Below are 24,874 nucleotides of genomic sequence, written 5' to 3' on the forward strand. Positions count from 1 at the left end.
AGGACTGATGTACAGGAATTCGTGGCTGCCTGTCCAAAGTGTGCTCACCATAAAAGTCCTAAAGGTCCTCCAGCCGGGTTACTTCATCCGCTACCTGTGCAGCAAAGACCATGGACACATATTTCTATGGACTTTATTACTGATTTGCCTGTGTCTGGCGGACGGAACACCGTATGGGTCACAGTTGATCGATTTTCTAAAATGGCACACTTTGTTCCCCTGGCCAGTCTTCCATCAGCATCCCAGCTGGCAAAATTATTCATAGCAGAGATTTTTCGTCTCCATGGATTACCGCAGGAGATCGTATCTGATAGAGGTCCCCAGTTTGTGGCCAAGTTTTGGAGATCCCTATGTTCTGCTCTTGGCGTGAAATTTAATTTCTCCTCAGGATATCATCCTCAAACGGATGGTCAAACAGAAAGAGTGAACCAGGACCTGGAGACATTTCTGCGTTTATTCATGTCCTCCTCTCAGGATGACTGGCTGGACTTCCTCCCATTTGCAGAATTTGCCCATAACAATCTTTATCACTCTGCCACAAAATCTTCTCCATTTTTCATTAATTATGGTTATCATCCGAAAGTTCCTGACTTCCAACTTCTGCCTACACTCGAGGTTCCTGCCGCAGAGTCAACACTTAGACAATTTGCTGAAACATGGAAACAAATTCACAAGGCCTTGCTCAAGACATCCAAGAAGTATAAGACCTACGCAGATCTAAAGCGAAAAGCGGTACCAAGTCTTAAAGTGGGAGATCGGGTTTGGGTTTCCACACGTAACCTAAGATTGAAGGTTCCTACTAAGAAGTTTGCTCCCAGGTTTATTGGGCCCCACCCAATCGAAAGAGTTTTGAATCCTGTGGCTTACAAGGTGAAGTTACCTCCACTTTTAAGAATCCTTAACGCTTTTCATATTTTTCTCTTAAAACCGTTGGTACTCAATCGATTCAGAGCTGCTCTACCTAAATCACCCAAGATGCAGTCAACACAAGGAGACGAATTTGAGATTCATAAGATCCTCGACTCCCGCAAACGATATGGTTGCCTCCAGTACCTAGTTGATTGGAAGGGATATGGACCTGAGAAAAGGTCCTGGGTAGAGGCAGAGGACGTCCATGCCCCAAGACTTCTTCAGACATTTCATGCCAAATTTCCAGCTAAACCTTATAGGTGTCCGGAGTCCACTCGCAAAGGGGGGGGTACTGTCAGCGTCTGGTGTCCGGGGTGGGCTTCACGGGCGACCGGGCAGCGGCGGTAGAGGGCTGCGGCGCTGGGTTCAAGGGTACAGGCAGCGGTAATGGCGTTGAGGGGGTCCGCTCGTGGCGGCGGGACGCCGCTGCAGCAGCTCGCTCTCGCTAAGCCGTTGCCTAGGAGACCAGGGGCAGTGAGCAGCATGTTGTCAGAAAAGGTCTGCATTAGTGGGCGCCGCCATGTTGGAGACCAAGTTTCTGACATAATTCCTGTTCCTAGTTTTCCAGCCAATCCAGGGAGACTTCTTCCTATAAAAGGGGGCTGGTTTAGGACAGGGATGCCAGTGCTTCAAGTTACAACCCTGTTGTAGGTGCTTTAGCCTGTGCTCCCAGGATTCCTGCTGTATTCTGGTACTTCTAACCCTGCTTTGCCAGTTCTTAGTTGCTGCTGCAGTTTTCCCGTTCCTAGCCTGCTGCTGCCCGTGGAGACGCTCTTGGAAAACCCGGTTCAGTAAGACCCTTTGGGCACGGACGACCCCGGGTCTCTTGCCTCGTCCTCCAAGCCACAGTCCGCAGATTCTTGCTTCCAGCCAAGTCCTCGAACCACCATTCACAGTCCTCAGCTCGTTATCTCCAGCTTCATCTTTCAAGCCACAGTCTACAGTTCTCAGTCTCCAGTCACGACCCAAACTACCGTCCACAGTTCTCAGCTCCTCTACCGCAGTTTCATCTCATAAGTTGTAGTCCACGGTTCTTGTCTTCAGCCTCGTTTTACTCTCACCCACAGTTCCACAGTTCTTTGTCTACGACCACGTTCTCAAGTCACCGTTCATCAACCTCAGTTTTCTACCTCTGCTCTGTACATAATAAATACTTTCCATCGACTCTCAAACTCCGCCTACATCCTTCATTGCTCCGTATCCCATGCAAAGGAACTATATCCAACCCCCTCATTTTGTTCTTCCCCAGCCTGCTACCTCCTTGGGCAAGTCTCAACTGCCGGATCCCCAAACTTTGCTAGACGTGACAATGATGGCTTCCAGCAGTAGTGCACTTTCTGCCTGAGGAGCTAGTAAGCCTGATTTGAATAATCTGTGAGGCGGGAATACTAGAAATTCTAGTCTGCACCCCTGGGCAACCAAACTGTTTCCAGGGGCCTAGGCAGGATATCGCCCAGATGTGTTACTGAATCTCTTTAGTCTCGCTCCCACCTGCCTGATCCCTAGGAAGTGAGGTGCACCGACAAACCGAAGGGTTTGAAAAAGGTCGAATTTGTAATCCGTCCCCGGGAACCTGGCGGCGCAGGTTTTCTGGATTTCCCCAACATCCTCTAAAGGAAGTGGAGGAATATGTGGAATCATGTTCGAAGGAATTACAGTGTATGTGTAGGATATAATTTCCTGGTCTGTGCAGCTGCGGAAGGAAGACATACCGACTTACCCGCAGTTGACATACATAATCACGTATACCGTGCGTCCCAACAGGGTCTTAAGGGGGGTACTCACGGAGCGATCGCTGCTTAAAATCTAAGCAATCTGACTAGATTGCTAAGATTTTAAGCCTGCCGTGCAGGCCAATCTAGTGGGTCGCTCATTTCACCCGCTGGGTGAAATGAGCAGCCCCCCCCCGCACGCTCAGCACACATCGCGCTGTGCTGAGCGGCGGGAGAGATGTGTGCTGAGCGGTTCGCTCAGCACACATCTCTCCCGCATCGGCCAGCGAGTACTGGCCTTTACCTGTGAAGGGCGGACCTGTCAGACCTTACTCGGATTCTGTATCCGCAGTCCATTGGTGTAGCCACCGTCCCCTGCGTGTAGAAACTGCCAGAGCAGTGGTCCCTGCGTTATGCAGGTCAATCTCCTTCATGGCGTCTCGCCATGAAGCCTGTAGAATCCTGTATGTGACATAGAAACAAGTACAAGTCACTTCTATACATAGAATCTAAATCATCAAGTAAGGAGCCTGATCACGTTTCAATAGCCCCAGAGATGTACGCAAAAGTGGGTCTCCGAGTAACACCTGCAGCAGTGTACAGTAATAGAGATTAGTCTCAGTAGGTGATCAGCCTTTATGGAGGTTGTACTAGGGACAGGTAAGACAACCATATTTGACAATTTAGACACTCTATACGGATGGGTGTACTCAGGTTTTCCCAAATAAGGATTCAACGCCCTACACAGTGGGAAGGCATTCATTATATGCATATAATAATATTCCTCATCCCTAATAGCCTCAAACATATTGTCACAACTGAGGGCCTGAGCTGACGGGAGGCAGCCTCAGTTGTAGGGGCTGAGATGTACCGGAACCTGGGAGGTTGTATCAGACCCCTGGACATGTAAGTAACATGAATAATAACTGCCCGAAGGCGTGACCACGACAACTTGGATAAGTCAATGATGTTTATTATGACAACTCCGCAACACAGCAGCAGTAAAAGAAAACGTAAAAGTCAGCAAAGAATAAATACAGTTCCTGGGTACTACAGGATGGCAGGAGCCACAGGGCACTGGTAGTGTGAGATAGTTCTTATAATCTTCTAGATGGAAAGTCCTTACCAGGCCCGACTGTAGCAATGGAGATAACCCAGGATTGTACCAGCTGGTGTTCCAGGAAAAGCTGGGTTGCTGAAGATAAAACGGCTGCTGTGGATACTGGCTGGAACCAGACTGTTGTTAGCACGGAGTGGATACTGGCTGGAACCAGTTAAATAATAAATGAACTTGGGAGCGATGAAATATGAGCTGAAATGTAGAACTTGAGAGCGGAGAAATAATAATACCGGTGGAGAGTGGTAAAGTGTAGAAAGGACACCGGCCCTTTAAGAGAAGCTGTACTCTGCTGGAAGCTGGGCTGGAAGCAGGTAATGTTGTAGCTGGAAACAGATGAATCCACAATGGATTGGAGAGTCAGGCTACACCGCAGGTGGAATGCTGGTGCGGGTCTCTATGGTGGAAGTCTTGAGACAGGAGCTGGAACCTGGAAGACAATCACAGGAGAGAGACAAACAGGAACTAGGTTTGACAACCAAAGCACTGACGCCTTCCTTGCTCAGGCACAGTGTATTTATACCTGCAGCAAGGAAGGGATTGGCTAGGCAATTATGCAGATTGACAATACTGACAACAGATTGGAGGAAATGATCAGCTGACAGAATCCAAGATGGCTGCGCCCATGCAGACACTTGGAGGGAAGTTTGGTTTGTAATCCATGTGGTAATGAAAACAGTAATGGCGGCGCCGGCCACTGGAGACGCCAGGCTGACAAGTGCACATCCAACCACGCGGACACAGCGGAGGCCGCGGCTGATGTAATCGCCACTCTGACACTCTGCATGCAGAAGCTCAGGGATGGCGGCGGAGGCCGCGGGAGACGCCATGCCAGATGTAATAAGGCGTTACTGTGACAGCGTCTCAGAGAGACAGGAGAGGATGCAGGAATGTGAACATTAGGATAACAGATGGGATCCGGTCCTGGAGCGCTGAGCCAGCCTTAGGAGGCATCTGATGGGTAAGAAATGGCGTCCAGATACCCGGATCGTGACACATATGTTGGTCCCCTCATATATATGCATTATGTGGGCAAGTGCACGCTTTCTAGGGTACGGAGTTGGGGTGAGAGGCACAGCAGTTGGATTTAAAACCCCACTTTTCTCAAACTGCGGCTTCTACCCAGTATGGGATATATTGGAAGCGATATATTCTTAAAGTACACCTTATGGAGGCCACCCCAGGGGGATCTGTGTACAGTTTAGAGCATGGTATAGACTCCCCAGGAAAAGGTATACATTCTGCAGTACAGCACAAAGTCCCTTAAACATGGTAAAGTGGATTACACAGGAAAAATGTCAAAATACACAGGAAAATGTCAACACAGTCCCCCCCGAATATCTTCAGAGAGTCACAGAGCACAAGAAGCCAGCCACAGCGCACCCTTATAGGCTTTTATAAAGATAAAACCCCCGCTGACTAGCATAACCTTAACAGGGTAGCTGGAACATAATATCACTCCCCCCATTTATAACACCTTTTACCTCAGTGTAGTTATGTGAAGGACAGCGTTCCCTGTCAGCGTGTGTCTGCAGGGAGAAAATGGCGCTGGTTAGTGCTGGTTAGCTGAGGAGAAGCTCCGTCCCCTGTAATGACGCGTCTTCCCACACTTAGAGATTATACTGGCCTGAGGTAATTTTTGCAGCAAACAGTGGGTGAAAGCTATGTCTGACCAGTGTAGGGTATCGCGCTGGCCCCGGACGCCCCTCACAGCGCTGTGCCGCTGAGCCTTCCGGAGCGCAGCCTGTCAAAGCTGCGCTCCCACCATTGTGCCGTCATTACAGCCGGGGACCCGCTTACCGGGACTCCGGCATCAAATTCACCACTCTTCTTTCTTCTGGCTCTGTTAGGGGGTGGCGGCATGCTGCGGGAGTGAGCGGTCGCCTCGGGCGGCTAACGATCATCACCCTCAGGAGCTCAGTGTCCTGTCAGCGGAGATAGGGGCCATTAACCTCAAGGGTTGGATCCTACTCCCCCCCCCTAAGTCCCACGAAGCAGGGAGGCTGTTGCTAGCAGCCTGCCTGTAAAATAACAAACTCTAGAAAATAAAACTAAGAAAACTTCTAGGAGCACCCCTAACTATGACCGGCTCCTCCTGGCACATTTTCTAAACTGAGTCTGGTAGGAGGGGCATAGAGGGAGGAGCCAGCCCACACTGTTAAACCCTTAAAGTGCTAGTGGCTCCCAAAGGACCCGTCTATACCCCATGGTACTAAATGGAACCCCAGCATCATCTAGGACGTAAGAGAAAACAGGATTTTTTTTCTCCTGAAAAAAAAAGGGGGCCTGTAAGTGAATAGCCCGATAATGACCATCGATCAAAAATCACGTTTTTTTGGGAGAAAATTATCGGGACTAATTGATTACCGGCCTAAGGGTGGTATACAATTAGACGTGATCCGTTTTCGCAGTTTTTGACCGATGGTCATTATCGTGGTATCCAATTAGAGTCCGGTTTTATTAGGTGAAAATGGACCTGCGATTGTGCAAGAACACATGGTTCGGGAATAAGATCCCTATCTCATGTGTTACTGAGGATTATACCTGAGGCACTCTAAAACATAATCCCTGATAAATGCCTGCATCGGGGAGAGGCGCACGCTGCATCGGGGCTAAGTGTGTAGCCCCTGGTAAACCAATTAGCAGCTGTAAATTACCGCTGCTGATAGGATACCCCGTTTAGTCCATCAATCAGATGGCGCTCTTTATAATGTACCAATAATGGCTGCTAGCTAGTTGTCATGGATTTTATAAAAGCATGAGTATTTGTTGAAATGCAAGATGAAAATTTCACTTAGTGAATCTGAGCAATCATATCTTCAATGTGATCTCAACACATAGCAGTTTCTTTATCTGCCTGTAATCTGAGTTATTTTCCCTGCAAAGCCAGAAAATTGCTTCTTTAACAAGATTTACATACACATGTACTTCTATCATCGTACTTTTTTTTTGCCGGTGTTATCATTCCTGGCTGAAACTGATATTCTGTTGTATTAATCCCAGTCATTTTAGAACCTATTTATAAAACTAGAGCTCCATTAATCATGCATGAGGTCTTTGTATTTCTTTAACTTGCCAGTTGCATATGATGGCAATCACCTTCCAGTGACAACAGCTGCTGAGCTGGTAATACTGAGGAATATATTTACTAAGTGGCAGCTTCACTAACAGAACCACTGACAAGCAGCCGCTCTGAAACGCCAACACTTACTAAATATACCCAAGTCTTTCATGATTTTATTAGGTTTATAAACGTGCCTGAATTTGGGTACATTTTTTAATGCATTAACCAAAATGACACAAAAACAGCAATGAATACTACCACTAACTATAATAAAGTCAGAGAGAGTGAATACTTAACAAGTATATAGGTACAAAAAATTAAACTAAATCGGTACAAAAATGCAAATCCCACTCATCCAAACTCAACCCTGGAGCCATCCGGAAAAAGGTCGACAGTGTCTAGGTCAACCCCAAAAGGTCGATATGGTGAAAAGGTCAACATGAAAAGGGTCAACGTAAAAGAACTCTGCGGGCAAGGTGACTCGCTACGCTACTACTGTGCTCGGAACAGGTTACTATTTCCAGTCGTTTTCCACGTGGATGGTAACGTATGAAAAAGTTGAAAACGGAAAAAATGTGTAAAAAACCCCACATCAACCTTTTCCTGTGTCAACCATTGTCATATCGACCTTAGTACTATTGACCTATTATCCGTATACCAAGCCATTCAACCACACCAATTTGACTGAAGTCTCACCCACTTCTGTTCAAGCTCAGAATTGGAACCAAAGAATAACTTTCACAATTATGAACGAATCCCTTACTGTGATGCAGTAGTTTCAGTATGAAGCAATATAAATAGATCTTTTCAAACATAAAAGTTTAATGCTCAACCTTTTTCCGAAGTTTAGCATTACACAGCTGCCTTTCTTCTGGCAGGGCTTTATTTTACGTCTAGATTTGCCCTTTCAAAAAATGGCCGAATCAGGATCATTAATGTCATGTGACCAGCACTCAGCGTTTCCGCCAGTACGCATAAGTCCAGACGTCTGTGATTCAAATTACCCGGCCGCCACTTCTGGGTCTTGTTTGGGAAAGACTGTGTTTTGTTGGGCTGCCCTAATAGCGCCTGACTGAAAAACAAAATCAGAATGATGATGGTAACTAAAAGATATAATATTGGAATTTAAATAAATGACATAATAATTGTAGTTACTTTTTTTTTTAAGAACAATGTTTATGTAATATGGCTCTTTGCCGAAAAAACAGTTCAGGCTATTGTTAGGACTTCCCGGCCAACTTCATAACGTCTAGTACGAAACTACCGGGCGCGAAACCAGCGCTGCTGCTCTGCTGAAAGAAGAAGTGCCGGTGCCTGGTGAGAGTATCTACCTTACGTGTGCCGGGGTTGTACGCACAGTATTGCCTGGCTGCTGCTTTGTCGCCGTATGATAAGAAGGGGCGGGGCTCTACCTACACATAGACATTGGGGTGTTGGGCACCTATTAATGCCGTGCTTCTAGTATATGGCTGGCATAACGGGTTTGTGGGTCTAGCTTTAGCATGATTGTTAATACCACTCATGTTAGTGAGGCGGCTGTTCATGACACCAGTAACACAGGCAATTTCCCTGTTACAGTCTGGGTGTCCTCTCAGCGCACTCGTCATAGATGAGAGTGTTGCTGTTGTGCTATTTATCAAGCTCTGAACGCTTGACTGTGACGGTGAGTGTCACCTTCAGATGATATTAATCTACTGCAATCTATGAGAAGGGATTCTGGGGTGTGGACAGAGATCCATTTGGATCCCTACATCAGCTTGAGCAATCTATGATGATGCTTTAGCGGTGACAATACCAAGATGAAACCTTTTGCTACTACTGTTAGCAGTGATAGTGTGAAGCTGGGTACACACTAGCCGATGTTTTAAATGCTGGCAGTGAAAGGCTATATCGTTGAATGATATAGCATTTAATGATATATAGCGCGTACACACTGATTGTTATCGTTCAATGATAACGATAAGTGACGTTACCACCAGCATTCCCGAACATGCAGCTCAGCCCGACATTGATGGTGATCGCTGAACTACTCGTGGGAGTGCGCATCGTTCACCAATAATATACCCCCATACACACTGGACAATATAAGCCAGAAAAAAACTATAACGGCGTTATTTATTTTTTAGCCTGAAATCGCCTAGTGTGTATGTGCCTTTATGCTGAGTACACAGTAACTATATATATATAATCTTGCAATCTGCGACCATTGTATAGTGTGATCGTTTGATGAGTTATGTGGTTGCTTCTTCCCACCTAATGTGCTGCATGTCAAATGGGACTATGCGACATACGATTTGTTAGTCACCTGAATCATTTAATGATATATTGTGTCATTATATGGCAATTCATGTGATGTGTATACACTATACATCATTACATCGTATCATCCATTGTAAGATTGCTGGGTCAGTTAAGTGTGTATGCTGCTTTAAGATTAGCAGAGATAGCTGCTTATCAGAGCAGCTGTCCCGACATGTAGAGTATAATAGCCCCGAAAATCCTTCCCATCTCACCATCAATAAGTATGATAGGGCATTTATCCCTAAATAGTCGTGCGCAGGCTTTCTGTAACCAATATCTGAATTCATTTTTGCTTGTAACCAATAAAGGTGCACAGATAATTAAGCGGAGATCTATTGTATGAACAGTTAATGTGCACCGTCAGTCATTTAACTGATGTCTCCCCTATTGTGATGACTCTGTTAATGTGCATACACACTGTGCGTTTTTGTCCAGCGTGTATGCACCGCGATAATCGTGATCATCGATGGCAGTAAAATAGCTCAGTGCATACACACTGAGCTATTTTCCCTCTGCCAGCGATGTTCATGAGGGCGGGTGACGCACTTTCCACATTAGAAGACTGGAAAGTGCTTCACTCGGCTGTTCAAACAGCCCGACGGATGGTGGCGGCCAGTAATGACGCGGGAGCGCACATTACCGCTCATCGCCTGGCTGTACACACATGCAGAGACAGAGCTCAAAATGCCAAAAGTGAACTTCTTTGAGCACAAAATAGCCCAGTGTGTACGGGCCTTTACATTGCCTATTCAAGTAACACTACTTAAGTGAGTTCACTTATTTACATAGTGTGATAGGCATCTATTATATGTAACACTAAGATAATATGGTAACATATATATATATATATATATATATATAATGTTTACAAATTCTGAGGTTTAGGTTTGACTGGGGCTGACAACTTAATTAAATGGGTAGTTTTGTGCTACATGTGTTGAGTGCAAAGTAAATATTGTGGTCATGGAAATCTAGATAATTGGCCATGAAGTGTCTTGAAATTGTGGTATGGATTTTCACATACTGTATATACCTCCGTCACATTGGACTCCTTTCCCATTGCAGTTGGAGTTTGGTGCTGACCTATGCCATAACCCATCTGTATAGATGTGTTCTATAACTACTATGGATTTTGTTTGTTCTAGCACTTGTGTGACCCAGCATACCAGTTCCACACCCACAGCAGAAGTACTGATGCACATGAAATAAGAACCTATAACCTTCATTGTAGCAGAGTTCATCTTTTTAGTATTTAAAGTATTTTTCTGTGCATGCAACCATATCATATGTTCTTTTTATAGATATTTCTAAAACATGAAGCAACGCAGTGGTATATCTGTCGAGTTTTTGGCAAAAAGATACTACCTAGTCAGTAATCAGCCCTGTCCTGAGATTTATCTTTAATGCATTTAATAAATGACTTGACAGCTACACTGATTTAAATGCAATGGTATCATATTGTAAATCTTATTCCCTTTCAGGAACAACACAAAGAAAGATGCACATAAAATCCGTTATTATTGAGGGCTTCAAGTCTTATGCTCAGAGAACAGAGATCAATGGTTTTGATCCACTCTTCAATGCTATTACTGGGCTTAATGGCAGTGGCAAATCCAATATTCTGGATTCCATTTGTTTCCTTCTCGGCATTTCCAATCTTACACAGGTAAAACATGGGTAAGGGGAAATTACAGAATATACCTGCTGAAAAAAAAGGGAGAAAATACTCCTCTTTGTTGGGGCACTCTTAAGGTGCATACACACTGGGTGTTCTTGCCCAGTGTGAATGCACAGCGATCATCGCTGGGTTGAAAATCGATCAGTGCATACACACATCGCTTTTACCCCCTGCTAAGCGATGTCAGCGGGGGTGAACGGCTTTCCATAGCAGGACGCTATGGAAAGCCGCTCACCCCACCGTTCATCTACTGGTGATAACAGCAGATGAATGGCGGCTGCCGGCGATGAACCGGGGGCACGCATCAGCGCTCATCGCCGGGGCATACACACTGGGCGGTTTTGAGCTGAAAGCAGCTCAACACACCAACAGTGACCTGCTTTCAGCTCAAAATCGCCCGGTGTGTATGGGCCTTTAGTAATTATTAGGAAGCGCTCATTGACCAGCAAAGACATATGGGCAGTGATCGCAAAAAAGGCGCCATGGCGCGTATTTTACCCCTTTTTTTTTTTTTTTTTTTTTTTTAAGATCTGGGACTCCAGTTCCTAAAGTGGGAGGGTCCCCGGGGACGCGCTCCTCATTAGCCAATCCCTAAGGGGGATTTGTATGATTGACTGATGCTGGCCCCGGGCTGAATGTTATAAAGAGGAGGTGGAGCCTTTCCCTTCCGCTTTGGCGTCTCTCCTGTGCATGGTGCTGGCTGCTTGCGGCGGGTGAGTGAAGGCTAGTGCGGGTGGTGGATGGGTTAAGATGGGGTTTGCCACAGCGACTCTGGTGGGTGCTGACGATGAGCAGAGATTGGCGTCCTCTGTGATCTAGTGGGTAAAGCTGGGCTTAGTGACTGGGGCTTCCCGTGGTGCCTACTGAGGCGGTGGCCGCGCTGCCTCTCTTGCTTTGAGGTGTTCAACCCCTCAAAGCCCTCAGACGGCACTACGGGAAACCCCAGTCACTAAGCCCAGCTTTACCCACTAGATCACGGAGGACGCCGATCCCTGCACATGTGGTGGCTGCCTGTGTCTGCTACAACCCGGTGACTAATGTGGTGGCGGTATTATAGCTGCGGCCGTGACGCGTGTTAGTCATGGCCGTGTGACTGGTCTTGCTGAGGGGGCCGGGGTTCCGCAGTGCAGCCGTATGGTGGCGGGGGTGAGACGTGGTGTCCGTTATTGCTGTGAGGGGTCCCCCTGGCTGGCGTCTTCGGGGTGAGTGGGGCTGGGGCCGGATGTGTTGATTTTTATTTTTCCGTTACCGCGGGTGATGGATCGGCTGTGTGCTAGTTTCTGCTGGGGGGGTCAGGTGGGCTTGCTTGGAATACTGGCTGCCAGAATGCCGCTGTGGGGTTCCTCAGGCGGATGGAGAGGCTGGTGATTGGAGGCAGCGGACTATCGCTTTGAATTCAGCTGGGGGTTTGCTGAAGGGCCAGGGGGGAATCACTGTGTGGCTTGATTGTTTTTGCTGACACTTTGTTAATATGCTGCAGGGTTTAGCTCCGAGTGAGGCGGATTACTGTGGCTGCTGTGGATTTGGGCAGGCACTGGATAACATGTGGTGTGGGCTCAGCTGCCTGCATACACTAAATTTTGCAGGGAGGGGGCGGGTATCTGAGATGCTGGGCATGTGTAATTGGATATAGTGAGTCTCTGCACAGCCACTGGGGTGTCATGTGAACAATGTTAATTATGTGCTGCGCAGCCTTGTGAGACGTACCTGGTGCAATGTGTATAACGTGCTCTACCGGGCGCATTGTGTATAATAACGTGCTCTACCTGGCGCAATGTGTGTAATATTGTGCTCTGCTTGGTGCAATGTGTGTAATATTGTGCTCTGCTTGGTGCAATGTGTATAAAGTGCTGTACCTGGCGCAATGTGTATAAAGTGCTGTACCTGGCGCAATGTGTATGACGTGCTGTACCTGGAGCAAAGTGTATGACGTGCTGTACCTGGCGCAATGTGTATGACGTGCTGTACCTGGAGCAAAGTGTATGACGTGCTGTACCTGGAGCAAAGTGTATGACGTGCTGTACCTGGAGCAAAGTGTATGACGTGCTGTACCTGGAGCAAAGTGTATGACGTGCTGTACCTGGAGCAAAGTGTATAACGTGCTGTACCTGGAGCAAAGTGTATGACGTGCTGTACCTGGAGCAAAGTGTATGACGTGCTGTACCTGGAGCAAAGTGTATAACGTGCTGTACCTGGAGCAAAGTGTATGACGTGCTGTACCTGGAGCAAAGTGTATGACGTGCTGTACCTGGAGCAAAGTGTATGACGTGCTGTACCTGGAGCAAAGTGTATGACGTGCTGTACCTGGAGCAAAGTGTATGACGTGCTGTACCTGGAGCAAAGTGTATGACGTGCTGTACCTGGAGCAAAGTGTATGACGTGCTGTACCTGGAGCAAAGTGTATGACGTGCTGTACCTGGAGCAAAGTGTATGACGTGCTGTACCTGGAGCAAAGTGTATGACGTGCTGTACCTGGAGCAAAGTGTATGACGTGCTGTACCTGGAGCAAAGTGTATGACGTGCTGTACCTGGAGCAAAGTGTATGACGTGCTGTACCTGGAGCAAAGTGTATGACGTGCTGTACCTGGAGCAAAGTGTATGACGTGCTGTACCTGGAGCAAAGTGTATGACGTGCTGTACCTGGAGCAAAGTGTATGACGTGCTGTACCTGGAGCAAAGTGTATGACGTGCTGTACCTGGAGCAAAGTGTATGACGTGCTGTACCTGGAGCAAAGTGTATGACGTGCTGTACCTGGAGCAAAGTGTATGACGTGCTGTACCTGGAGCAAAGTGTATGACGTGCTGTACCTGGAGCAAAGTGTATGACGTGCTGTACCTGGAGCAAAGTGTATGACGTGCTGTACCTGGAGCAAAGTGTATGACGTGCTGTACCTGGAGCAAAGTGTATGACGTGCTGTACCTGGAGCAAAGTGTATGACGTGCTGTACCTGGAGCAAAGTGTATGACGTGCTGTACCTGGAGCAAAGTGTATGACGTGCTGTACCTGGAGCAAAGTGTATGACGTGCTGTACCTGGAGCAAAGTGTATGACGTGCTGTACCTGGAGCAAAGTGTATGACGTGCTGTACCTGGAGCAAAGTGTATGACGTGCTGTACCTGGAGCAAAGTGTATGACGTGCTGTACCTGGAGCAAAGTGTATGACGTGCTGTACCTGGAGCAAAGTGTATGACGTGCTGTACCTGGAGCAAAGTGTATGACGTGCTGTACCTGGAGCAAAGTGTATGACGTGCTGTACCTGGCGCAAAGTGTATGACGTGCTGTACCTGGAGCAAAGTGTATGACGTGCTGTACCTGGCGCAGTGTGCTTAGGAGGTTCTACCTGGTGCAATGTGTATAAGCGGCACTACTGTGTGGTGTAATGTGAATTGGCACTATTATGTGTTCACGCCCCTTCCCCATGAAGCCACGCTCCTAAAATTATGCGGCGCGCCTTTCCTATACTTTACAGTTTGGGAGGTGGAACACCAATTCACTTTCTGCCTAAGGGCACCAAAATGTCTAGTTACACCTTTGGTGCAGGGTGTCCTGCATGCTACACAGCCCAGCAGCATTGTCACCCCATCCCCCCACCTTGCAACACTTTTGTAGTGTCCAAACAAGATTAATACGAACCTTCATTCCGATGGCACCCAGAAAGGCCGGTAGGACCCCAATTTTTAAAAGTGAGGGGTCCCTGGGACCCACTTTTTTTTTTTTTTTTTTTTTGGCTCAGCGGGATCACTGTATGGGCTATTAGATAGATTCAATGGTGGCAAGCAAAAATCTGAGCTAATGAAATAATCTTGTGTAAATGATAAATACAATGGGGTCAATTCTATTCGGCAACTAAAGAATAGCGCCGGGAATTAGCTCCCGACGCTATTCAATTCAGCTAAAGTTAAGTCGGCGATGTCCCGTTCTCGCCGACTTAACAGGTAGTTTTGTCGGGAGAACGGGCATTCTCCGACTTAACTACCCGGCGCGAGGCTGATTCCCGACAGAATCAGCCTCGCGCCGGCCGCGAGGCAGCACTTTTGTCGGGTTTCTTCTCTCATCCCCCGGGGATGAGAGCAGAATTCCCGACAATTGCGGGCAACTAGTAGCAGAATTGAATAGCGTCGGGAGCTAATTCCCGGCGCTATTCTTTGGTTGCCGAATAGAATTGACCCCAATGTAAGTAGTGGTCACGGCACATAAGAAATGTTTGAACTGTATTATTAAAGAGTGCCCTATTACGCTTACACAGCCAAATATTGCATACAGGGTCAGAAAAAGTGATAGTACTTGTATCATTAATTTCTCATGTCCGGTTCACTAAGCACAGGGGTCTTATTTAGCATTAGAAGCAAATCCAACTAAAGAAAGCTGATTTGAACCAGGACATAACGGTGGGGCAAATGTATATTTCTCTGACGTCCTAGTGGATGCTGGGAACTCCGAAAGGACCATGGGGAATAGCGGCTCCGCAGGAGACTGGGCACAACTAAAGAAAGCTTTTAGGTCACCTGGTGTGCACTGGCTCCTCCCACCATGACCCTCCTCCAAGCCTCAGTTAGATTTTGTGCCCGGCCGAGGTTGGATGCACACTAGGGGCTCTCCTGAGCTTCTAAAAAGAAAGTATATAATTAGGTTTTTTATTTTACAGTGAGACCTGCTGGCAACAGGCTCACTGCAGCGAGGGACTAAGGGGAGAAGAAGCGAACCTACCTGCTTGCAGCTAGCTTGGGCTTCTTAGGCTACTGGACACCATTAGCTCCAGAGGGATCGACCGCATGGAACTGGCCTTGGTGTTCGGTCCCGGAGCCGCGCCGCCGTCCCCCTTACAGAGCCAGAAGCAAGAAGAGGTCCGGAAAATCGGCGGCAGAAGACATCAGTCTTCACCAAGGTAGCGCACAGCACTGCAGCTGTGCGCCATTGCTCCTCATACACACTTCACACTCCGGTCACTGAGGGTGCAGGGCGCTAGGGGGGGCGCCCTGAGCAGCAATAAAAACACCTTGGCTGGCAAAAATACCACAATATATAGCCCCAGAGGCTATATATGTGATAATTACCCCTGCCAGAATCCATAAAAAAGCGGGAGAAAAGTCAGCGAAAAAGGGGCGGAGCTATCTCCTTCAGCACACTGGCGCCATTTCTCCCTCACAGCTCCGCTGGAAGGAAGCTCCCTGGCTCTCCCCTGCAGTCTACACTACAGAAAAGGGTAAAAAAGAGAGGGGGGGCACTAAATTTAGGCACAGTATATATAACAGCAGCTATAGGGGACATAATTCAGTTAGTCCCTGCATTATATAGCGCTCTGGTGTGTGCTGGCATACTCTCACTCTGTCTCCCCAAAGGGCTTTTGTGGGTCCTATCTTCTGTTAGAGCATTCCCTGTGTGTGTGCGGTGTGTCGGTACGGCTGTGTCGACATGTTTGATGAGGATAATGATGTGGAGCAGATGCCTATAGAAGGGATGTCACCCCCTGCGGGGCAGACACCTGAGTGGATGGACTTATGGAAGGAATTGCGTGCACGTGTCGACTCCTTACACAAAAAATTTGACGACATGCCAAATGCGGGACAGCCGGCTTCTCAGCTCGTGCCTGTCCAGGCGTCTCAAAGGCCATCAGGGGCTCTAAAACGCCCGCTACCTCAGATGGCAGACGCGGATGTCGACACGGATACTGACACCAGTGTCGACGACGATGAGTCTAGTCTAATGTCCACTAAGGCCATTCGTTGTATGATTATAGCAATGAAAGAGGTGTTACAAATTTCTGATATAAACCCAGGTACCACTAAAAAGGGTATTATGTTTGGGGAGAAAAAAATAAGATTTTACTTACCGATAAATCTATTTCTCATAGTCCGTAGTGGATGCTGGGGACTCCGTCAGGACCATGGGGAATAGCGGCTCCGCAGGAGACAGGGCACAAAAGCAAGCTTTTAGGATCACATGGTGTGTACTGGCTCCTCCCCCTATGACCCTCCTCCAAGCCTCAGTTAGGTACTGTGCCCGGACGAGCGTACACAATAAGGAAGGATCTTGAATCCCGGGTAAGACTCATACCAGCCACACCAATCACACCGTACAACTTGTGATTTGAACCCAGTTAACAGTATGATAACAATGAAGTAGCCTCTAAAAAAGATGGCTCACAACAATAATAACCTGACGATCTCCTAATAAAGGCGAGGTCCAAGGAGCAGTTGTTGGTGGGAGTAGCACTATCTCAGGAGGTGCTACACCAGCACGGTTGGATTCTGAATATTCCAAAATCACAGCTGGTTCCGACGATACGTCTACTGTTCCTGGGTATGATTCTGGATACAGTCCAGAAAAAAGTGTTTCTCCCGGAGGAGAAAGCCAAGGAGCTGTCATCTCTAGTCAGAGACCTCCTGAAACCAAAACAGGTATCGGTGCATCACTGCACACGGGTCCTGGGAAAGATGGTGGCTTCTTACGAAGCAATTCCTTTCGGCAGGTTCCATGCCAGAATCTTTCAGTGGGACCTGTTGGACCAATGGTCCGGATCGCATCTTCAGATGCATCGCCTAATAACCCTGTCTCCAAGGACCAGGGTGTGTCTGCTGTGGTGGCTGCAGAGTGCTCATCTTCTAGAGGGCCGCAGATTCGGCATACAGGACTGGATCCTGGTGACCACGGATGCCAGCCTTCGAGGCTGGGGGGCAGTCACACAGGGAAGAAACTTCCAAGGACTATGGTCGAGTCAGGAGACTTCCCTACACATAAATATTCTGGAACTAAGGGCCATTTACAATGCCCTAAGTCAGGCAAAATCCCTGCTTCTACACCAGCCGGTACTGATCCAGTCAGACAACATCACGGCAGTCGCCCATGTAAATCGACAGGGCGGCACAAGAAGCAGGATGGCAATGGCAGAAGCCACAAGGATTCTCCGATGGGCGGAAAATCACGTACTAGCACTGTCAGCAGTGTTCATTCCGGGAGTGGACAACTGGGAAGCAGACTTTCTCAGCAGGCACGACCTCCACCCGGGAGAGTGGGGACTTCATCCAGAAGTCTTCACGCTGATTGTAAATCGATGGGAACGGCCACAGGTGGACATGATGGCGTCCCGCGTAAACAAAAAACTAGAGATATTGCGCCAGGTCAAGGGACCCTCAGGCGATAGCTGTGGACGCTCTAGTGACACCGTGGGTGTACCAGTCAGTTTGTGTTCCCTCCTCTGCCTCTCATACCAAGGGTACTGAGAATAATAAGAAAACGAGGAGTAAGAACAATACTCGTGGTTCCGGATTGGCCAAAACGAGCGTGGTACCCGGAACTTCAAGAGATGATCTCAGAGGACCCATGGCCTCTGCCGCTCAGACCGGACCTGCTGCAGCAGGTGCCCTGTCTGTTCCAAGACTTACCGCGGCTGCGTTTGACGGCATGGCGGTTGAACGCCGGATCCTGAAGGAAAAGGGCATTCCGGAGGAAGTCATTCCTACGCTGATTAAAGCCAGGAAAGATGTAACTGCAAAGCATTATCACCGCATATGGCGGAAATATGTTGCTTGGTGTGAGGCCAAAAAGGCCCCAACAGAGGAATTTCAACTAGGTCGATTTCTGCATTTCCTACAAGCAGGAGTGACTATGGGCCTTAAATTAGGCTCCATTAAGGTACAGATCTCGGCTCTGTCGATTTTCTTCCAGAAAGAACTAGCTTCACTACCTGAAGTTCAGACGTTTGTGAAAGGAGTGCTGCATATTCAGCCCCCGTTTGGGCCTCCAGTGGCACCTTGGGATCTCAACGTGGTGTTGAGTTTCTTAAAATCACATTGGTTTGAGCCACTTAAAACCGTGGATCTAAAATATCTCACGTGGAAAGTGGTCATGTTATTGGCCTTGGCTTCAGCCAGGCGTGTGTCAGAATTGGCAGCTTTGTTATGTAAAAGCCCTTATCTGATTTTCCATATGGATAGGGCGGAATTGAGGACTCGTCCCCAGTTTCTCCCTAAGGTGGTATCAGCTTTTCACTTGAACCAACCTATTGTGGTGCCTGCGGCTACTAGGGACTTGGAGGATTCCAAGTTACTGGACGTAGTCAGGGCCTTGAAAATTTATGTTTCCAGGACGGCTAGAGTCAGGAAAACTGACTCGCTATTTATCCTGTATGCACCCAACAAACTGGGTGCTCCTGCTTCTAAGCAGACTATTGCTCGCTGGATTTGTAGCACAATTCAGCTGGCGCATTCTGCGCCTGGACTGCCGCATCCTAAATCAGTAAAATCCCATTCCACAAGGAAGGTGGGCTCATCTTGGGCGGCTGCCCGAGGGGTCTCGGCTTTACAACTTTGCCGAGCTGCTACTTGGTCAGGGGCAAACACGTTTGCAAAATTCTACAAATTTGATACCCTGGCTGAGGAGGACCTTGAGTTCTCTCATTCGGTGCTGCAGAGTCATCCGCACTCTCCCGCCCGTTTGGGAGCTTTGGTATAATCCCCATGGTCCTTACGGAGTCCCCAGCATCCACTAGGACGTCAGAGAAAATAAGAATTTACTCACCGGTAAATCTATTTCTCGTAGTCCGTAGTGGATGCTGGGCGCCCATCCCAAGTGCGGATTGTCTGCAATACTTGTACATAGTTATTGTTAACTAAAGGGTTATTGTTGAGCCATCTGTTGAGAGGCTCAGTTGTTTTCATACTGTTAAACTGGGTATAGTATCACGAGTTATACGGTGTGATTGGTGTGGCTGGTAGGAGTCTTACCCGGGATTCAAAATCCTTCCTTATTATGTCAGCTCGTCCGGGCACAGTGTCCTAACTGAGGCTTGGAGGAGGGTCATGGTGGGAGGAGCCAGTGCACACCAGGTGACCTAAAAGCTTTCTTTAGTTGTGCCCAGTCTCCTGAGGAGCCGCTATTCCCCATGGTCCTTTCGGAGTTCCCAGCATCCACTACGGACTACGAGAAATAGATTTACCGGTGAGTAAAATCTTATTTTTCTTTTGCATGCAGGGACACCTATTGTCTGCTTTTGCACATAGCAAACAAATGCCTTACTTTTATACTGCAATTTAGAGTTGCGCTAGGATTTGCATATCCCTTTCATTGCAAGCCCTGTCCTTCACACACCCATTGCATAGTATTGTAGCCAGCACCTTCCCAGGGGGGTGGTCTTCAGTATGCCGACTGTCGGGATCCCGGCGCACAGTATACCTGCGCTGGAATCCCGACAGCCAGCATACCTACACGTAGTAGCTACGCGTAGTGCGCCACTGTGCCCGCAGCGTGGAGAGCGCAGCGAGCCCGCAAGGGGCTCATTTGCGCTCGCCACACTGTCGGTATGCCGGCGGTCGGGCTCCCAGCGCCGGTATGCTGGTCACCGGGAGCCCGGCCGTCGGCATACCATACTACACCCCCTTCAAAGTCCCCTTTCACTGTATATCAGCCAGTGCAACCCCTGAGCTCCCCCTGCATTGTATATAGTATATCTCCAGTTACTTTAGGTCACCTTGGTAATTAGTGTTTTTGTACTAAATGAATTCCTAGCCCATGATTTACGATTACTATTATGATCCAAGCGTAATTGCATTTGTGGACTACGGTTTGGAAATCCTCAGCTTGAAAAGCAAAAAACGTCATACTATCCCCCTCCTACTGACAGATAGGATTTTATTTTTTAACCTGCATTTAGTGTTAGTCTAGCAGACTTCAAAGTGCTTACTATAGTTGTTATAAGGGAGCTCGATGTGGGTAAAAGAGTTAAGAATTTTTCCCCCACATAGTTAAATGTGTTTTCATTCTGGTCATCTGACTTGCAAACATTCTAGATAATAGATCTCATGCCTTATTTTTTTCTGTCTTGTGCTCATATCAATACTGTAGTTTCTCCATACATTAATGTTGCCAGGTAAGAGCTTCCAATTTGCAAGATCTTGTGTACAAAAATGGCCAGGCTGGAATAACTAAGGCCACTGTTTCAATCACTTTTGAGAACCATGACAAGAAGCAGAGCCCTCTGGGGTTTGAGGCACACGATGAGATTACTGTGACAAGACAGGTGAGGAATGATTCACTGCAATCCATACTAACACAATACGATGTCACATTTATGCAGGTCTTTTATTATCTGTGTTTTTATTGTGAAAGGTTGTTATTGGAGGCAGAAATAAATATTTAATCAATGGAGTGAATGCAAACAACACTCGTGTGCAGGATCTCTTCTGTTCCGTGGGGCTCAATGTGAACAATCCACACTTCCTCATCATGCAGGTTTGTTCTGCAAGATATATTCTAATAGTAGCTTTTAACAGGGATGTGTAGTATAAAGTTATGGCAATTTATAGGCTAAGCATAAGTTGGTTAAAACTTTGGGTCTGTATTGTGGTTGGAGGGAATCCTGACACGACAGAGGGTGCCTGGTAAAAATATCTGCTTAAAATAATACTATTTAAATGAAGTAAATGAATGCACTTTCTGTTGTAAATAATAGTATTACTTTTTTGCCTTCCTTCAGGGGAGGATAACCAAAGTTCTGAATATGAAGCCCCCAGAGGTAATATACACTTGATCTGTCATTTTGGTTTGGTCTGTTTAATTACATTTCTTGCCCGTTTTCTTGTTGTGAAAAGCATATTAATCCATTATGGCACTAATTCATGGCATGCCACTAATAGAGCAACCCTGTATTGCAGTTCACACAGTTCTGTGTTTCTAGAAGGTAAATATGTTAATCAATGTTCTACAGATTCTAGCTATGATAGAGGAAGCGGCAGGTACCAGGATGTATGAGTGCAAGAAAATTGCTGCTCAAAAGACTATTGAGAAAAAGGAAGCCAAGCTTAAAGAGATCCAGACGGTAAACCTTTGTGTTTTGTGTGCATACCCATCCACTATTTGTAGGTATCCTATAAATAATCTTCAGCAGACTGCTCTGCATTGCAGTTGTCTCTACCTCATCATCTTGGTTTTGTGTGATTCCCAGCTATGTGACTTTCTAGTTGATGAATTCCAAGAATGATTTTTAAAAGCAGGAGAGGGGGATATGTATGTGAGGACAATTATGGAAATTGGTGCAGAGGAAAATGTTGTGTTTATCTGTTTACAACCAAGCAGATGTTTTCTTTTATTTCTCTTTCATCCACTAGGGGACACTGGAGTCCTATACAGTAGGGGTGTGAAGCTTGCAACCGGAGGTGTGGCACAATCTAAAAATGAGCATTGTCTGCACAGCCGGCTCCTCCCCTTTCACATCTCTCCTCCCTCAGTTTGAAAAATTGTGCTAGGAGGAAAGAAGCACAAGATGGGAGCTCCTGCTCCATATAGCATCATTATTATATATATATATATATATATATCTTTTTTTTTTTTTTTTCTGACTGGCCTAATCCCTCCTAACTAAAAGGAGGGTACAGGCTTTACCTAAAGAGAAACTGCCCAATCCCTCCTAAATGAAAGGAGGGTGCAGGTTTAACCACAAGAAGAAAGACTGCGTCAACCTAATAAAAGGGGGACAAAAGTCTTCAAAACGGAGAGACAAGGACTCCAGAAGCACAGAGTCAGGAGTGTCTCAGGGTACTGTGAGTACTGGTGGTAACAAGGGCCCTAGTTCATAAAATTATGATCTTCGTGCAGGAGATCTTTGTAATGTTAGTCCCTCTGCACGCTGCTGTCTTCTGGTAAACTTGACTGCCAGCACAGCATCGCCCGCTGCAGCCCTCCCTCCCTCCATGCTGGTGTCTCCCGGCCGCAGCAGCTCTCACGCAGTGATCCTGTGGACGCGCTCCCTCCCTCCACCGCCTCTGCGCCTAGGGATGGTGTCCACCGCGGCTGACAGCCGCAGCAGTTCTCCTGCGCTACCCTTGCACGCAGAAACAGGTTTCTGTGGTAATCCCGGGCAGGCTAGCAGCGCGGCTCCCCCGCCGTAGGCACAGCGCGGACTCTCGGCTCCCGCTATGTATCAGCTCCCCCGCCCGCCCCCCTTCCTTTGCAGCGCTGGGGGAGACACAGCGCGGCTGCCAGCGGTCGCCGCTCAAAGCGGGGAGAAGTCTGCTGCTCTAGTTTAACGAAAGTCATGGGTTCTAATCTCCGTTGGTTCACACTGCGGGGCACTTAGGAAGCGCGTCCCCGCCCGCCGCCCGCTCAAACGGTATCTCGCCCCCTCCCGCCGCCAGCGGAGGACTGGGGGAGACGGCAGGGGGGATATGTTAGAAAGAGGCAGAAGACCTCTTGTTGGTAAATCGGCCTGAAGCAGCCGTAAAGGGGACAAAGTAATCAGGGGACGCCTTTAAAATACATATATATATATATATATATATATATATATATATATATATATATATATATATATATATATATATATATATTTTATATATATATATATATATATATATATTTTATATATATATATATATATATATATATATATATATATATATTTTATATATATATATATATATATATATATATATATTATATATATATATATATATATATATATATATATATATTACATGTAATTGGCGGCCTTTTTAAAACTGTTTGGAGGCGCCAAAAGGGCTCCATAGGAGGTATTACGCCCCCTTTAGATTAGACAGGCTTCCAGGCCAGTCAGAGTAGAGGAAGGGGTTTTTATAATAGAGCACTACTCCCTCTACTGGAGATTTGTATATTAGGACTCTGCTGCAATGGATTTTCAATACATTTATGATATATATTTTCAAGGGACATCTAAACAAAAGATCCCGACGAAATAAAGGGAACGACTGGTTCACAACCCCGACCTCAGAACTGAAATACAGTTGGGTGTGCGAGGGTTGCAACGAGGCTGGTGATATTATTATTATTATTATTATTTTCTCTGACGTCCTAGTGGATGCTGGGGACTCCGTAAGGACCATGGGGAATAGCGGCTCCGCAGGAGACTGGGCACAAAAGTAAAGCTTTAGAACTACCTGGTGTGCACTGGCTCCTCCCCCTATGACCCTCCTCCAAGCCTCAGTTAGATTTTTGTGCCCGAACGAGAAGGGTGCACACTAGGGGCTCTCCTGAGCTTCTTAGTGAAAGTTTTAGTTTAGGTTTTTTATTTTCAGTGAGACCAGCTGGCAACAGGCTCACTGCATCGAGGGACTAAGGGGAGTAGAAGCGAACTCACCTGCGTGCAGAGTGGATTGGGCTTCTTAGGCTACTGGACATTAGCTCCAGAGGGACGATCACAGGCCCAGCCATGGATAGGTCCCAGAGCCGCGCCGCCGGCCCCCTTACAGAGCCAGAAGACAGAAGAGGTCCGGAAAATCGGCGGCAGAAGACGTCCTGTCTTCAACAAGGTAGCGCACAGCACCGCAGCTGTGCGCCATTGCTCTCAGCACACTTCACACTCCGGTCACTGAGGGTGCAGGGCGCTGGGGGGGGGGCGCCCTGAGACGCAATAAAAACACCTTGGATGGCAAAAAATGCATCACATATAGCTCCTGGGCTATATGGATGAATTTAACCCCTGCCAGAATACACAGAAAAACGGGAGATAAGGCCGCCGAGAAGGGGGCGGAGCCTATCTCCTCAGCACACTGGCGCCATTTTCCCTCACAGCTCCGTTGGAGGGAAGCTCCCTGGCTCTCCCCTGCAGTCACTACACTACAGAAAGGGTTAAAAAAGAGAGGGGGGCACTAATTACGCGCAGTATTAAAAATACAGCAGCTATAAGGGGAAAAACACTTATATAAGGTTATCCCTGTATATATATATATATATATATAGCGCTCTGGTGTGTGCTGGCAAACTCTCCCTCTGTCTCCCCAAAGGGCTAGTGGGGTCCTGTCCTCTATCAGAGCATTCCCTGTGTGTGTGCTGTGTGTCGGTACGTTTGTGTCGACATGTATGAGGAGAAAAATGATGTGGAGACGGAGCAGATTGCCTGTAATAGTGATGTCACCCCCTAGGGGGTCGACACCTGAGTGGATGAACTGTTGGAAGGAATAACGTGACAGTGTCAGCTCTGTATAAAAGACAGTGGTTGACATGAGACAGCCGGCTACTCAGCTTGTGCCTGTCCAGACGTCTCATAGGCCGTCAGGGGCTCTAAAGCGCCCGTTACCTCAGATGGCAGATATAGACGCCGACACGGATACTGACTCCAGTGA

General features: G+C 47.3%; 2 protein-coding genes across 9 annotated transcripts in view; one reads left to right on the top strand and one right to left on the bottom strand.

The window, feature by feature from the left end:
* LOC134906019 (uncharacterized) overlaps window positions 1-8,169 on the bottom strand; it is a 64,625-nt gene extending 56,456 nt beyond the window's left edge. The window contains exons 1-2 of one of the 5 annotated variants that reach the window (XM_063914677.1): window positions 8,134-8,169; window positions 7,636-7,874 (exon numbers count right to left, since the gene is read on the bottom strand). The gene's annotated coding sequence lies outside the window, so the exon portion shown is untranslated. Of the gene's footprint in view, window positions 1-7,498; window positions 7,875-7,957; window positions 8,113-8,133 lie in introns of those variants that run through there. The other 4 variants (XM_063914676.1, XM_063914680.1, XM_063914679.1 and 1 more) reach the window with 4 other exon arrangements.
* The window catches only part of SMC2 (structural maintenance of chromosomes 2), a 213,019-nt gene continuing 195,469 nt past the window's right edge, over window positions 7,325-24,874 (top strand). Inside the window, exons 1-6 of one of the 4 annotated variants that reach the window (XM_063914672.1) lie at window positions 7,325-7,344; window positions 10,585-10,769; window positions 20,647-20,796; window positions 20,886-21,008; window positions 21,253-21,291; window positions 21,484-21,594. In XM_063914672.1, the coding sequence (XP_063770742.1) occupies window positions 10,602-10,769; window positions 20,647-20,796; window positions 20,886-21,008; window positions 21,253-21,291; window positions 21,484-21,594 (591 nt within the window). In that variant the 5' untranslated portion in view covers window positions 7,325-7,344; window positions 10,585-10,601. The other 3 variants (XM_063914675.1, XM_063914673.1, XM_063914674.1) reach the window with 3 other exon arrangements.

This window comes from Pseudophryne corroboree, chromosome 1, assembly GCF_028390025.1.
Source record: "Pseudophryne corroboree isolate aPseCor3 chromosome 1, aPseCor3.hap2, whole genome shotgun sequence".
Lineage (NCBI taxonomy): Eukaryota > Metazoa > Chordata > Amphibia > Anura > Myobatrachidae > Pseudophryne > Pseudophryne corroboree.